We start from the raw sequence: 14,403 nt of genomic DNA, 5'->3' as shown, positions 1-14,403 counted from the left end.
CTATTCTGCCAGTGGTCTCCCTTCCACTGGCAGAACAACACCACTGGATACAAGCCTGTGTCTCCAGTTTTTGTTCATTCATTTTCTAAATATCTGTCATGTAATTTTATTGCACTAACTTGGCATCAGGCATGCAAAAATGTTTCAGCATGAAACTTCCGACAAATATCAGAAATCAGTAGCACACAATTCTTCCTGCCCAGTTTATATATATTTTTCCATTACACTAGGCTCTAATAAGAATATTTATAATTATTCATATTTAATTTTAAATTTTTGCTGTTTTGAGAGCATTGTTTTATCTTTTCTACTTATCTTAAAATTTGTTTTAAAAGTTTTTTTAAAAAACAACAACAATTGTATGTTTGGTGAAATTAACAGATCACTACCTTATCTTTATGCTTCTCAGGCAGTGGTGTAGTGCAGAGGTGAGCAAAAGGTAGATCTCCAGATGTTTTGGACTTCAACTCCCAGAAGCCTCTGCCAGCATGGCCATTAACCAGGAATGCTGGAAGTTGAAGTCCAAAGCATCTAGAGATCTACTTTCTGCCCACCCCTGTTGCAGTGGAAGGGAAATGCAGGACAGCAGATCTCCAAGCCTTTTTTTCTTTACAGTGGGAACAATGACAAAGCACCAGATGGACACTCCTTGTTCTAGCAAGTGAATAAGGTGCAAATGAGGCTTTCAAGTGAATACTTTTTTCCTTTCCTTTGATGGGATTCCTACTCACTCCACACTAGCAGTTTAAATGATAACGCTTTGTTGCAAGATTGTTTGCATTTCTAATTAAAAGCTAAATATTTAAATGTGCTCACTAGTAGAAGAGAGGGGTTTATTTATAGAATTTTCTTTTCAACCTTGGGGGGGGAGATATGCGCATATTTAACATTATTTTAAATTTTCTGGGAGATTTGCAAATTTCCCCAAAAGTTAAAAGAAAAGAAAAAAGTTAAATCTACAGAAATCTCCCTGGTGGGGAAAAAAAAAAGACGGTGTTGCTGTCTAGAGAAGCGATGAACTAGAAGAGTAAACTGACAAGTGTATTTTCTTATCAATGTATCAGAGGAAGGGCAGATGAAAAGGGAGGATAGAGACAGGAGGCGGCACTAGCAAGATCACGAAGAGCAACTGGGTGTTTCACCAGTTTTGCCAGGCAGCTCTATAGCCATTTCCAACAAGCCATGCATATGCCGCTCTGCTGGGTTTGCATTTCATGACAAGCCACTCTGAAAACAAGCCATCCTGAACAAGCTAACAACAAGCCATGAGTTCCCAGGGTTGCTTGTGCATGGTTAACAAACCACACTGAGGAAGTTGTTAATGCAACAGTCCTCTAATATTGTTCATTATTGAACTCTTAAGCCTGTGCTTGCAACTTCTGTAAATATCATACATTTAGAGGTTTAAATTCTATGTTCATTTTATATTAATATGCTGCCTTTTAACCCCAAATGAGGCCCCCAAAGTAGTTCACAAGCATAATAAATGGACACTATCTAACTATATCATTCTATTTGCATGAATACTGTTGCACTAGGTTCTGAACTATGCTCAAGAGAAGAATCCAACTAAAGTTATGTTGCACAAGCAAGCACAGTTTGCAAGCGGTTGAACATTATACTTGTGCAACCTGTTCTGTAATCCATTGTGTTACCTGTTGCACATTGGGAAAATTCTGCATAGCTCTGCTAGGGCTATTTGAGTTTGCAGAATGACATCACAGGATACTGCCCAATAAATTCAAATTAAACAAGAGCACTCATCAAACCCAGTCATCAGACAACATCAAAAGCACATCTGAACAGCTTCTGCAGTCTTTCCTACAGGGGCTAAATAAGTCTCCCGAGGGATTGCTTGCGCAATGGAAAAAAATCAGCATAGCTCTGCTAGCGCTATCTGAATTTACAGAATGACATTGTTGGATACATTAAAGACTCTACTATTCCGGCAGGCCTTCCCATTTTGGAATCTTATTGCTGACCATTATATATTGTTTTTTATGCTGTATGGTTTTATTGGTTGTTTTATGTTTTCAAATTTTGTAACATTTTTATGCTGCCTATGAAATTTTACTGATATTTTTAACTTGCTTAAATTGTTTAACGTTGTATGCCACCTTTGTATGCACATTTTGTAGATAGGTGGGGTATAAATTGAAATAATAATAATAATAATAATAATAATGCCCAATAAATTCAAATAAAACAAAAGCACTCATCAAACTCTGAGCATCAGACAACATCAAAAGCATATCTGAACAGCTTTAACAATCTTTCTGACAGGAGACTAAATAAGCCTCCAAACTCTAGGCACCACTACCAAGAAGGTCCTGATTGTTAACTAGGATAATACTAGGATTATTGCTGGTGAAACGTTTCCTTATATAGTAATCTGTGAAAAGAAGATCAGGTCCCATATGTGAAATATGCTCTCTTTTTTTAACAACTAAATGCCTTTACTTTTTATCCTAAAGATTCTGAGGCATTGAAAACTTTACTTGGGAAAAAAATCTCATATCAAATTAAAGGCTATAGTTTTACAAAAGAAAAACAACTCCTCTTCAAAGGATCGAAACTCTATGAAGCAGAAGCAGTAATTACAAGGCAGACAGCTGTACAGATAATTATGAGCACACAGGAACATTTAAGATCAATTGAGGGCAGCCAGTTATGTTCTGGAGCAATTCCTCTCACATCAGTAGCATACCATTTTCTGACTGCCACCACAGCTTAAGACGGTTTGGAGCAAAGGTTGTCACCACATTTTCAATGAGATGGCTATCAGGGTTGAGCGTCTCATGGAATTCGTACCTTGAATCACATGTGAAACATTTTTTGTCCTCCTGAAATAAACAGACAAATCATTCTTGCAGTGGCTACTATTTCTGTCAAAAAAATTCCACCTTGTCCCCAATTCACAACCATGCTATGCTGAAACACCCTTACAGCCTTGGCAAACACAAGGCATACAGGGGTCTAAAGAGCACATAGCCCATCTACCATGATCATGCAGTAACTCAGAAAAGTGCAGTTAACAGTGTTTCTCCAGGAGATACTGGTTTTTAGTACCCTATTCCCTGAGGTGTGTTCAAACTGCTCCACTCCAATCATTCACAGAGTAGCACCCATGGCAGCAGTAGAGCACTAGCACCCTATGGTAGCCAACCCCAGGTATGCCTCTGGGATTTGCTATGGTGCAGCTTCCTGCACTGGCTTATGGGAAGGCCATGTCAGTGAAGTGACTTTTGTGGATGACACCTCAAAATAATTGGCTTTTATTAATAAAGACTTTGGCAAACCCTGAATATCTTGTTTTAATTTAAACATGCACACAGCTTTTATACAATGATGTAAATTTAAGGATAAAGGGGCAGGGAATTACAGTGATCCAATTTGTATGACATGCTGAGCTCAATGTGGGTTGCTTAACCCCTGATGAATCCTGGTGTGTGCTGGGTGCCATTTTTAATATGCAACCCCTGATTGGAACAATCAGAGGTGGGTGGGTGGCTGTGTCATGCAAAACTGGCCACAGTGGGTTACTTTAGAATTAAACAAACCTCACATAACACAACCTGCTGCCAAAATTAATCACCTCTCTCCTTGCTCTAATGATATAACACCTTTCCTTAAATCTCTACACTGTCTTCTTGTCCACTCCTAGAACCTGCCCAAGACCCATGTCCTTACCTTCAAAGCCCTCCATGAACTTGCCCACAACTTTTATCCCATTTTTATATGTTGATATACCACCTGTCCAGCTCAAAACCTTCCATTATCCAAAGGTCTCCTGGTCCCTCAAGAGATCCCTCCTTTGTTGCCCATATGCTTGGAACTGACTCCCAAGACACCTCTTTTACTTCACCCAAAATCTCCTCAAAATCTCCTCTGTGAATCCTTTGGCATAGCCTCCTAGTTCCCACACTCCAACTTCGTGCCCTCCAGATGTTTTGGGCTTCAACTCCCACCTGCCAGTGCCAGCATAGCCAATGGTCAAAAATTCTGGGAGTTGGAAGGCACCAGCTTGGGGAAAACTACCCTACGCAACTTACTCTGTAACTAAACCTAAGCATGTGCAACTGAACAACCTCTTATCTCTACATTTATTCACTTCCTCCCCTTCCTCTGTTTGAAATTAAATGAGACCATGTTGGACTTTCTGGGGAACTTTTCGCTTACATATACATTGAATACGATAAGTACTTGTGGTCATCTGATAACACTTAAGCCTTGATCCTGACCACCATTCAGGATTAAGGCCAGTGTCACCTCCATTGGAGGTTCTCATTTGTTTCAATTTACATAATACTTGAAGGCTCCAAATTGTTTTCAAAAGGTCTATAGCATCTTTATCTGAGCAATCCTACAGTCGATTTGTATACAACTGCCCATGAGCATTCCTGGAAAAACACATTCAGGTTGACCATACATATTTGTACTCTGTTGTTCTCTTATCTATTCAAGCTGCTGCTTGAATATGGTGCCAGGAGGTGTACTGACTGAAGACACTGCATACACCTTTCCTTTAAAAGGACAAATAGTATGCTATAGCAAAATGATAATGCCAAGGATGCTTGAATCTATTACTGTATTTTATTGAATTATGGGGCAGTATCCTATTCTGTTGGACTAGTTTAAGCTAACTCTAGTGCAATGTCAATACCACTTGCTGGATCAAGGGCTTTTTCGGGGAAGCCCAGAGTGCCAGCAAATGCTATTGCGCAAGAAGCAGCTTATGCTAGTGCAATGTAATTTACATTAGCACTAGTACCAAACAGGATACTGCCCAGTGCTTTTAACTTGGAGGTGACACATTCTATGAGCCCCTGGATTATCTTCCATGAATTATTTGAGGGGCTGTATTTATTGATTGATTACTTTGAAAAGATCTAAAAGGCACATTATGGAAATACTTTTATTAGGATCAGTCAAATTGTCACAAAGTCGTGAGCAAGCTTTTGAGTGCTCCAGAGCTTTCCATCAGGCAGAAAAATATTGGGCATGATACTATTGCCACAAAGTTCGTAGTTTATAACACTCTAAAAATGGAGTGCAAGGCGGGTTGTGCATTGGATTAGCCTCAGTAGTTTCAAGACGAATTGCAGGATGCACTCATGGGCTACTGGTGAACAGTGAAGGACTGGATTGGGACCACTGGAGGGCCCGAGGATCCCCATCTCTAAAATAGAGGATGCCTTCAAATGGAGAACTATCCCCTGACAACCCTCAATAAAGTAGGACTCTGAGCACACTAGTGTCTGGCTGTTGCTTTTTTGTCTTTATTTGTAATCACAGATGGTGTAAAATCTCTGTTGGAGGACATTGAGCCCTCTAGCAAATGACATTTCACACCTGGATGTCTCAAGACTATCAGTCTGACTCAGGCTGCAGTTCTATACCTGGGAGTAAGCGCCATTGAACTTATGAGGAATTACTTTGGAGTAGACATCAACAGGATTGCACTGTCAGTAAGTTTTACAAAATGGAGCTGATTTTAAAACAGCAGCAGAATTTTGGAATAGGTATTGAAATTTGTGACAATGTTGAACAAATATTATACACACAAAAATATGGAAGGGGGGACCCTAAGAAAAAATAAAAAGGGAGGGGAGGAAAGAGAAATTCACTCTCTTAATTCCAGCCGAAGGAGATGAGAGGAAGAGCAGAGCCATTCCGCCAGCCCTGTTGAAGACCTCCCTCATGAAGGCCCTTCCTGCCTCAAATGTCACCACCAGCAGTCATTCCAGCAGACTGAACTGAGGGAGATGAGAGGGAAAGGAGGTCTATTCCACTAACTCTGATAAAAGAGTTATTTTTTTTCCTTCTTCCCTCCCCATACATTTTTCCTTGTGTGTAAGCCTGCGAGCAGGGACTGTCTTGTTTTGTTGATTATATGTAAGCTACTCTGAAAGCCTTTTTGGGTGAAGAGTGGCATAAAAATACTTCAAATAAGTAAATAAATCAATACAATTCCCAAATGTCCTTCCGGTGTATAATTTCCTCCTACAACCCTTTGGTCTCTTTAAATAAATTTCATTTATTTTGGTATACTTACTTTAAAGTTTTACCCCACTTAGGTGACATGAAACATTTTCACCATCATCTGTAAGGAATGAGCTTTCCCAAACCAGATGCTCCCCAATTCGTGTCAGCTTTTCCCCAGAGGCCAGTTTTAAAAACTGCTCTGCTCTGACTTTTAAACAAACAAACAAACAAACAAAAAACTGTACTTAGTTCTATTTTTTCTTGCTCTTTTTGCAAATGGGGTTTAGCTAAATCACTTTCTATTTGATTAAAAAAAGTATTAGCTTTTCTTCTTTGTTAAAAAATATTGTTTTTCTATTTAAAGGATGCTCTAGAAAAAGAATGATTTGTTCACATTGTATCGCTTAGATCTATACCTATAACCATCCTGAAATTTACTAGAATTTTAACTATAGATTTTGCTAGACACTGTAATGAGGAAGTAGTCTAGACAGCTCTCATATGTCATGCCTGGGAGGGGAAAATATCAACTGAATGTTTCTTATTAATATATCTGCACAGATTGCAAATGTATTATATCACTCCCAGATTGTAAACAATTCCAATTTAAGAGTGTTAAGACTTTAGCTGAAGTTTGGCATATTTTCACAAGTTTGTTCTGACTCTATACTGTTAGCTTCACCCTACCCAGTGCCTGTTTACACTTCCCTGTGCCTGTTTGCATTCTCCTTCCCTCTTTATTGTTTACTACAACTTATTAGATTGTAAGCCTATGCGGCAGGGTCTTGCTATTTACTGTGTTATCTGTACAGCACCATGTACATTGATGGTGCTATATAAATAAATAATAATAATAATAATAATACATGCCTAGTTGTAAACAAAACTACAGCCTTTGACCCTGATGCAGAAAACCCTGTCTTTTTTCTTCATACAAAAACACACAGGATTACTAGCTATAAGAACCAATAGACAATGACAGCACAATCCTATGCATGCTTACTCAGAAGTAATCTTATTGTGTTATACAGGATTTACTCCATTGTAAGTGTATAGAGGATTGCAGCCAAGTGTACATAGGAGCAGTTCTCACCTATAGTCTTGATACAGGGATGCAGATGATGAGATCTATCCACTCAAAGGGGCTTTTTACTGATTTTTACTAACTACTGCTACTCTGTCTGTAGTCACACATGGCATTTAAAAGAAAACAGGTCATGTTTTTCATTTTTGAAATGTGATTTGAAGATTGTTTCCACATTTGGTAGGTTATGTCCCACTTTCAAACTATTTTTGAATTAAAATTGAACATTGTTACATTAGGATTTGTGACAACGTAGAACTTGCAAAATGTTACAATGTGCTTAATTTAAGTTCAAAGTGAAAGTCTTAAAACACACACCAAAGAGTATGTAACCCATATAATATTATTTAGATGGGTCAAGAGCCACACAATTTTTCAGTTTATTGTTTTTAATTCCATTTGATTGCTCAATTCTTACTTCTGCTGCAATTTATAAATCACATACTTCAGAGAAGCTTTAGACATGGACTTCAGTTGTCTATTCTGGAAAAAATAGTTTGTGGATTAAAGCCTCAATGGGGTATGAAAGAATATTAAATAAATGCAGATCTTGGTGTTTCTGGTTTTTCAGATCATGGTTTTTCTCCCAGTTTTAGAGGCACCAGTGAAACAGCATGCAACTCAAGAGTTGCACTTCAGTGTAGCATCATGGGGGATCCTGAGATGAACTACCTGAACTGCATTCTGCAGCTTCTTTGGGCATTCAAGTAACTTGGGCTAGCACTGCCCAAATAACTCACAACACAATTCTGGCGAGAGATTTTCCCCGCGCCTTGCTGCACCTTCTTTCTGGCACTAAAAGAAGCTGAACTAGGAAAAAGGAATGGGAAAAGTTTCCATCTAGACATGCCTTAAGACAAAGATTTTTAAATTAGAGTTAGAGCTTTTATTAGTGCAAACTGAAACAAGTTGTGGTATGTTTCCGAGGATTGTCTACATTTTGAGACAGAACTCCCAGGAATTTGAGACAAGAATATTTGTTGGTATCACAGCTGGGACTGCCATAAAGAAAGGCTTACACTCCTAATAATCCTAGGAGAAGGTTGTTCAGTGCATTCAGGGAGCAAAAACAAACAAGGGCAGGAAGTAGTGGGACACATGCAACTGTACAAACAAATCTGAGCCCGAGGGATAGAGTCTGCTTCCTCTCAATCTGTAGACAGCACCAGATGTTTCTACTTATCTAGAGAGGGTGTGGGGCTGCTTGGTCAACCAGGGGGGTGGGGGGAGGGGAAGGCAGGCAGGACCATTGCGATCAAGTGTCCTCCAGTTATAATCAATCAAATCCTCCCCTCAGAGTGCCTCTTTCTGTGGGTACTTACCTGAAGGTGGCTAACAATGCAGTATGGTTCAGGCTTTCGGAGCCCACATGTGGAGGTGACACTTATCTTGTCAGCTCGGCCAATCAGCAAGTCTCCAGTAGCTGGATAGCAGCTCCCTTCTGCACATCCATAGCTGTATTCTGGTTCCTGAGCTACTACAATGGCCCAGAGGCCTAAAATGGAGAGAGAAAGGAAGAGCCAAGAGACGATTAGCCTGGGGAAGGGAAAGTGTTTCTCTGGTGGGAATATGATTAACATCGTCTTCCACACTGGGTACTATATCTCAGATTCAAAACATAAGGGAAAGCATCTGATCTGTGTTGTTCTGGTTTAACGGATATCCCAGCTTTCCCCAACATGGTGCCCTCCAGATGTATTAGGCTACAACTCATAAAGCTTTGGCTATGGGATGGTATAGAAAGGTAATAAATAATTCATATCATCCTCAGACAGCATGCCGGCTGGGGATAATCAGAGATTTAGCCCAATACATCTGGAGGGCGTTTCTGGAATGCTGGCTGGAATATACATTATGCCCTATTGAATTGTGATAGTTTGCACTAGGGCACCATTCCCTAAAAAAATAAGAGCTACCTGTCATATGCCTTTATTATACTTGGGTCACCAATTTCTGTCCTAAAGTGAAATCAAAGCATTCCACAGTCTGTGACCAACATTCTGTGACAAACAAGCAGCAAAAATCATGTATATTGAATATATAACAGCCATAAAATGACCTATAATTCCAGGACAATTCATCCCACCTTGTTTCATTTCCATCGCTGGTGAAGTGTGTTTGTTTTCCATTTTGATCATCATAAATGGAATAATGAACTGATTAAACAATATCAGAGCATTTTACCCTACAACTAGACACTAGTTTAGTGCACTACTGTAAATACTTAGAAAGCTGTTTGAATGGGTGCGTTAGTTGGGAAACTATGGTACACTTCAGTTTTCTATCCGTGATGTTCAATAAGTCACCACAAAAACAGCTCAAACACATGTGAGGCAAAATGGCCATATAAGAACTGCCTAAGTAGCTCTTTCAATTTAATACCCTTAGTTAGTTCCAGGGTAAAAAAGCTGTCACGCATCTATTATTATTATAATTAGTAGTAGTAGTTGTTGTTGTTGATTTCCCCTCAATGTAAACGCATCCAAAGATAGTGAAGAAGAGAGAATAGCACATATGTTCTCTCTCCCCAGCTATAATTTTAACACTGTGGCAAATTTCACAGTCAGGATAGGAACAGAAGTCAGAAAGGAAAAGGGTTGCCTCCTTTCTTTCTAGTAGGGCTCCTATGTCTTTAACAGTAGCAGGACAGACAAGTATTCAACAGCTAACAGTTTTCCTGGTGTACAGATTCAATAACAACAACAACAACACTTTGCCCACTAAATTTCTGTCTTTCATTCAGCAACTAAAGGCACAGGAAGGAACCTTCTGCTAGGATTATATATAAGGCAATTCCAAAGGACTGCTATTCCCCACCCCCCGCCCTGACCCATTCTAAAGCAGGGTTACCCTGACCCATTCTAAAGCAGGTGTAGTTGTTAGGGACTAAAATAGAGAAAACTTAGGTTTAAATCCCCACTTCAGCCACAAAGTGTCCTTAGGCCAGTTACTGGCTGTGTTCAGACAATATTTTAATCAATGGCTGAGTTCGGATGACACTTTAGGCAACGGAGGGGGGAATAATCAACTGACCGTGCATAATTGCGCAAGTACTCCCCACATGACATGTTTCCCTGCCGCTGAGGCTCCCCATGGCAGTTCAGTGACATTCCAGCCTTCTGTTGCTCCTCCCCGCCCTATCCCATCAGCCATTGCAAGTTCTGCCAGCTGTAGAGGAGTGGCAGGGTGCTTTTGGCCGCTCCTGCTGGAGAACTCTATGTGCTCCCGAAATGGCACAATCAACGTGTTAAATTTGAAAATGGAGCCCACCACACGATATGTTAAGCAATGAGTTTCCGAATAAGCAATGGAGCAGCCTGTTGTTTTCTCTTGTTGGTTAAATCATCAAAATAAAGTACAAGTTGTGTGTCCATTGTGTATTGCTCGCCAGAGAACACAAAAAGCAACACAATGGACGTTTGCCTAATTAATCAACTGTTGCTTATTGTGTTGTCCGAACCCAGCCAATGGTGGGTTAATGGTCAACTCACAGTTGGTTTTTTTGCGGGTACTCCCCAAACAGCATGTTCCTACACAACTGCGGAGTAGTTGGGGCTGGTATTGAGTGGACTAATAGTCAATCTGGCGTTTGACGGACACGGCCCCCTCCCCTCCCCCCACCCTCAGTCCTCCTGGTGCTATCCCAGAAGCCTCTGCGAGTTGTGCCAGCTGTAGTAGAGTGGCTGGTGCGGTTTTAGCCAATCTTGCCCAAGAACTCTGTGGCCTGCCAAAATAGTCCACTCAACCCTGCAAAATAACCACTCAGCCTGACAGACAACATGCTAACCAACAGTTGTGCAGATAGTCAACTCCACAGAGTGCTGGTTATCTCAGTTGGTTATCTTGGGAAAGTAGTCGACCGTGGGGTGGTTCTGGCCCAACAGACAACACTCTGGCTGAGTTCAGATGACACGCTAATCAACTGTGTGTGTGTGGGGGGCTTAATAGGAACAGAATGAGAAACAACCGTTGATTAGTGTATCGTCTGAACTCAGCCCATGGCTGGGTTTGGATGGCACGATAATTGATAGGGTGGGGGAAGGAAGCAACTGGGTTGATTATTGTGTCATGGGGGGGACACAATGCACACATAACACACAGTACATTATTATTATTTTTAATTAAGCAATGCAAAGAAACAACAGGCTGCTCCGTTGTTTGTCTATTAATCGATTAAAAAGTCGTGTGGAGGGCTCTTCCCCTTCGTTGAGTGCACTAATTCATTGGCCATAGAGTTCTCTGGCAGGAGCAGCCAAAACACCACGGCTGCTCCTGTACATCCAGCAGAACTCACAATGGTTGATGGGATACGGCCGGGAGGACTGAGGGAGGGTGGAAAACCAGCAGCCCAGAAGGATGCTGAGACTCTCAGCCACGCGATGGGGGGTGGGGGCAACATGTCATGTGAGGAGTACAGGAAAAATAATGCACGGTGTGTTATTACCCCCTCTGTTGTCTGAACCCAGCCAATAACCAATTGTTGACCACTCAACTTACAGTTGACGACTTAAACCACCACTGGTTATCGTATTGTCTGAACCTAGCCTCTCTCTCAGCTTTACAGGGTTGCAACGACTGGATAAAATGGGGGGAGGGGGAATCTTGTACTGCTGCCTTCACCTCTTTGGGGGAAAAGGCAGGATATAAGTGAAATAAGTAAAAGAAAATACAAAACCATTTGGTTGAATTGTTGTTCACATCAATACTAGTCACTGGTAAATCATAGCATGCATGTGTTTCACTGACTTATAATGCAATCCTATATGTGGGTAAAATCCAACGTTAAGTCCTACTTAGGCTAGATCCACTGAAATGAATGGGACTTCTGTTATTTATTTTATTTATTACATTTATATCCCGCCTTTTTTCCTCCAAGGAACCCAAGATGGCGTACATAATCCTCTTCCTCTCCATGTTATCCTCACAACAACAACCCTGTGAGGTAGGTTGGGCTGATAGTCTGTGACTGGCCCAAAGTCACCCATTGGGTTTCCATGGCTGAGTGGGGACTAGAACCCGGATCTCCCGGCTCCCAGTCCAACACCTTAGCCACTACTCTGACTTAAATCCAGTTCATTTCAATGGATCTGCTCTAAGTAAGACTTCTGTTGGATTTTACCCTATATTACCCTTCTGTTGGATTTTACTCCTCGGTAGTAAGTCCCATTGAGTTTAGTGGAACTTCCTACTCAGAAGCAAACCCTGGTATTTTCTCCCAGATATCCTATACCTGGAAGCAAACTCCACTGGAATCAAACAGGATTCTGGGAAGATACACCAACGAGAAGTTGCGCTGTGTGTTTGCGCTTCTCAGGAGAAGGCGGGGCCGCGGCTACATGGACTTGCTGAGGAAGAAGTCCCCCCTGGGGGCGCTCTAACAAACCCCGCCAATTTCTCCCCGCGGGTAACTCCATCTGGGTCGCTTTAAAGCTCCCTCCCTCCAGCTCTTCCCGTCAAGCGAAGGGAACACAATCCAGCTGCGATGGGGACCATCCAGCGGCGAAGAACAAGCAGGCAATTAAAGCCATATGGCGCCAGACGACTCCTCTTTCAAAATGCACGCCGGCCTTTCTCCGGGAAAGAGGCGCGCGTACATACAAGGAAGGGTAGTGTTACGTTTACCACGGACTCCGAGGAAGAGCAGGAATCCGGTGGGAAGTTCCAACAATCTTATACTAGCTTACCCGGGAGCAGCAAGCCCCATTGAATTCCCTGGGACTCGCTTCTGCGTTGGCATAGCTAAAATTGCGGGGGAAAGTAAACGAGTTGGCGGCTTTAAGGTGCGAGGGGTTTCAAGAAACCGCGGGGTGGGGGGTCGTTTCAAATAAAGGAGCTTATTCGGTTCTTTCGGAGCTGCACAAGGGATGCTCTGATTTTTAAAAATAAATAAATTAGGGTTTGCATTTCCTGAGTATCGCATGAAACTGTTTTCATTCGCTTAACAGCGCGATTCCACGCAGGTCTACTCAGACGTAGGTCCTACTGAGTTCAATGGGACTTACTCCCTTGTGAGTAGAGAGGATTGTAGCCCAAACCGTTTTGTTTGCTTGCTTTTTCCAGATCTGTAAACCAAAAGTAAAACCTACCTATCTTAAGGGTTGTATCCGATGTTAGTCCTACTTAGAGTGGACCCATTGAAATGAATGGGACAAGACTAGTGTTGGATACAACCCATAAAGCTGTATTTTTTGTTTTTAATGGACCTGTTCTGCTTTAGCGTCTACATTTTAACGTTCATAAGCGATACATTCCAGATTTAAATCTGTTCTTAACATCACTTAGAAAAGGGGGGGGGGAGACACTAGTTTCTCAAATGGTGTGGACGAACCCCCGAGTATCACCCCGCCCCCAACCGAGCACAGAGGTAACACCTAAGACAGGCTGAAGATTAGCAGCAATCCTATACATAAATGTTTACTCAGAAGTAAGCTACCCAGTGTTCAAGGGATATTACTCACAAAGTATGCCTAGGATCGCTGCCTTAGTTCTCAAACCTAACTTATTTGCAACGCTGCCTTAGTTCTCAAACCTAACTTATTTGCAACGTTTACTCACAACTAAGGCCACTATGTTAAACAATCGACTCCCACATCAATCTTACACGTTGCAGCCTTACCATTCGGTCCTATGCATGGTTATTCAGAAGTAAGTTCTCTGGGTTCAGCAGAACTCACTCCCACATAAATGTACACATGGTTACAGTCTCACAAGCGGATCCTATGCGTGTTTACTCGGACGTAAGTGCTTCTGTTTAAGAGGGCTTACTCCTATGAAACTGGCGTATGATCGTTAAGGCATAAATGTCCCATTGAATCGAGGTTCCAGGCTAGCGTGTTAGAAGTACTTTTGTAGACAACAGCTTACTTGATAAGAACGTTTCGATGTTCTCAGTGCGTTAAGGTCTGTGCCCCAAAGAGTTTGCAGTCTCAATGGAGCGATGAGAAACAGCGGGTAGGGAGAATTATAGTTACAATAAGGGACAAACGTGAACAAATGCAACTACACATACTGGATCGAATGCCATTACCTCCAAAAGTTCATGCTACAGCACTTTCTCCTGCTACAGACTAACACATCTCAAATTTGTTCCCCCAAAAGGATGTTTTGAATGAAAAACAAACGAACTCTTCCAATACAACCAAGTTATCCTCAGACCAGCTGCCTAAAATGATAAGGCGAGAGATTACTTTTAAATAATAATAATACTAGATTACCTAGGAAACAGCAAACATGCACCTGGAGGAACTTCATCTCATTACTTCTGTTAGGAAAGGGAGGAGGAAGGAGCCACCCAGCTTCACCTTTCTATCTGGAGAGGGAGAAGAAAATGAATG

At 41.5% G+C, this 14,403-nt stretch overlaps 1 protein-coding gene across 1 annotated transcript in view; it reads right to left on the bottom strand.

Annotated features, from left to right (window-relative positions):
* LAMB1 (laminin subunit beta 1) overlaps positions 1 to 14,378 on the bottom strand; it is a 75,167-nt gene extending 60,789 nt beyond the window's left edge. Inside the window, exons 1-3 of the mRNA XM_063134141.1 lie at positions 14,284 to 14,378; positions 8,392 to 8,564; positions 2,708 to 2,843 (exon numbers count right to left, since the gene is read on the bottom strand). Coding sequence (XP_062990211.1) covers positions 2,708 to 2,843; positions 8,392 to 8,564; positions 14,284 to 14,320 — 346 coding nt within the window. The 5' untranslated portion in view covers positions 14,321 to 14,378. The remainder of the gene's footprint in view (positions 1 to 2,707; positions 2,844 to 8,391; positions 8,565 to 14,283) is intronic.
* Between the last annotated feature and the right edge of the window lie 25 nt (positions 14,379 to 14,403).

This window comes from Elgaria multicarinata, chromosome 9, assembly GCF_023053635.1.
Source record: "Elgaria multicarinata webbii isolate HBS135686 ecotype San Diego chromosome 9, rElgMul1.1.pri, whole genome shotgun sequence".
Taxonomy (NCBI): Eukaryota; Metazoa; Chordata; class Lepidosauria; order Squamata; family Anguidae; genus Elgaria; species Elgaria multicarinata.
The sequence above is the reverse complement of the archived record's forward strand: the minus strand, read 5'-3'. Positions and strand labels throughout refer to the sequence as shown.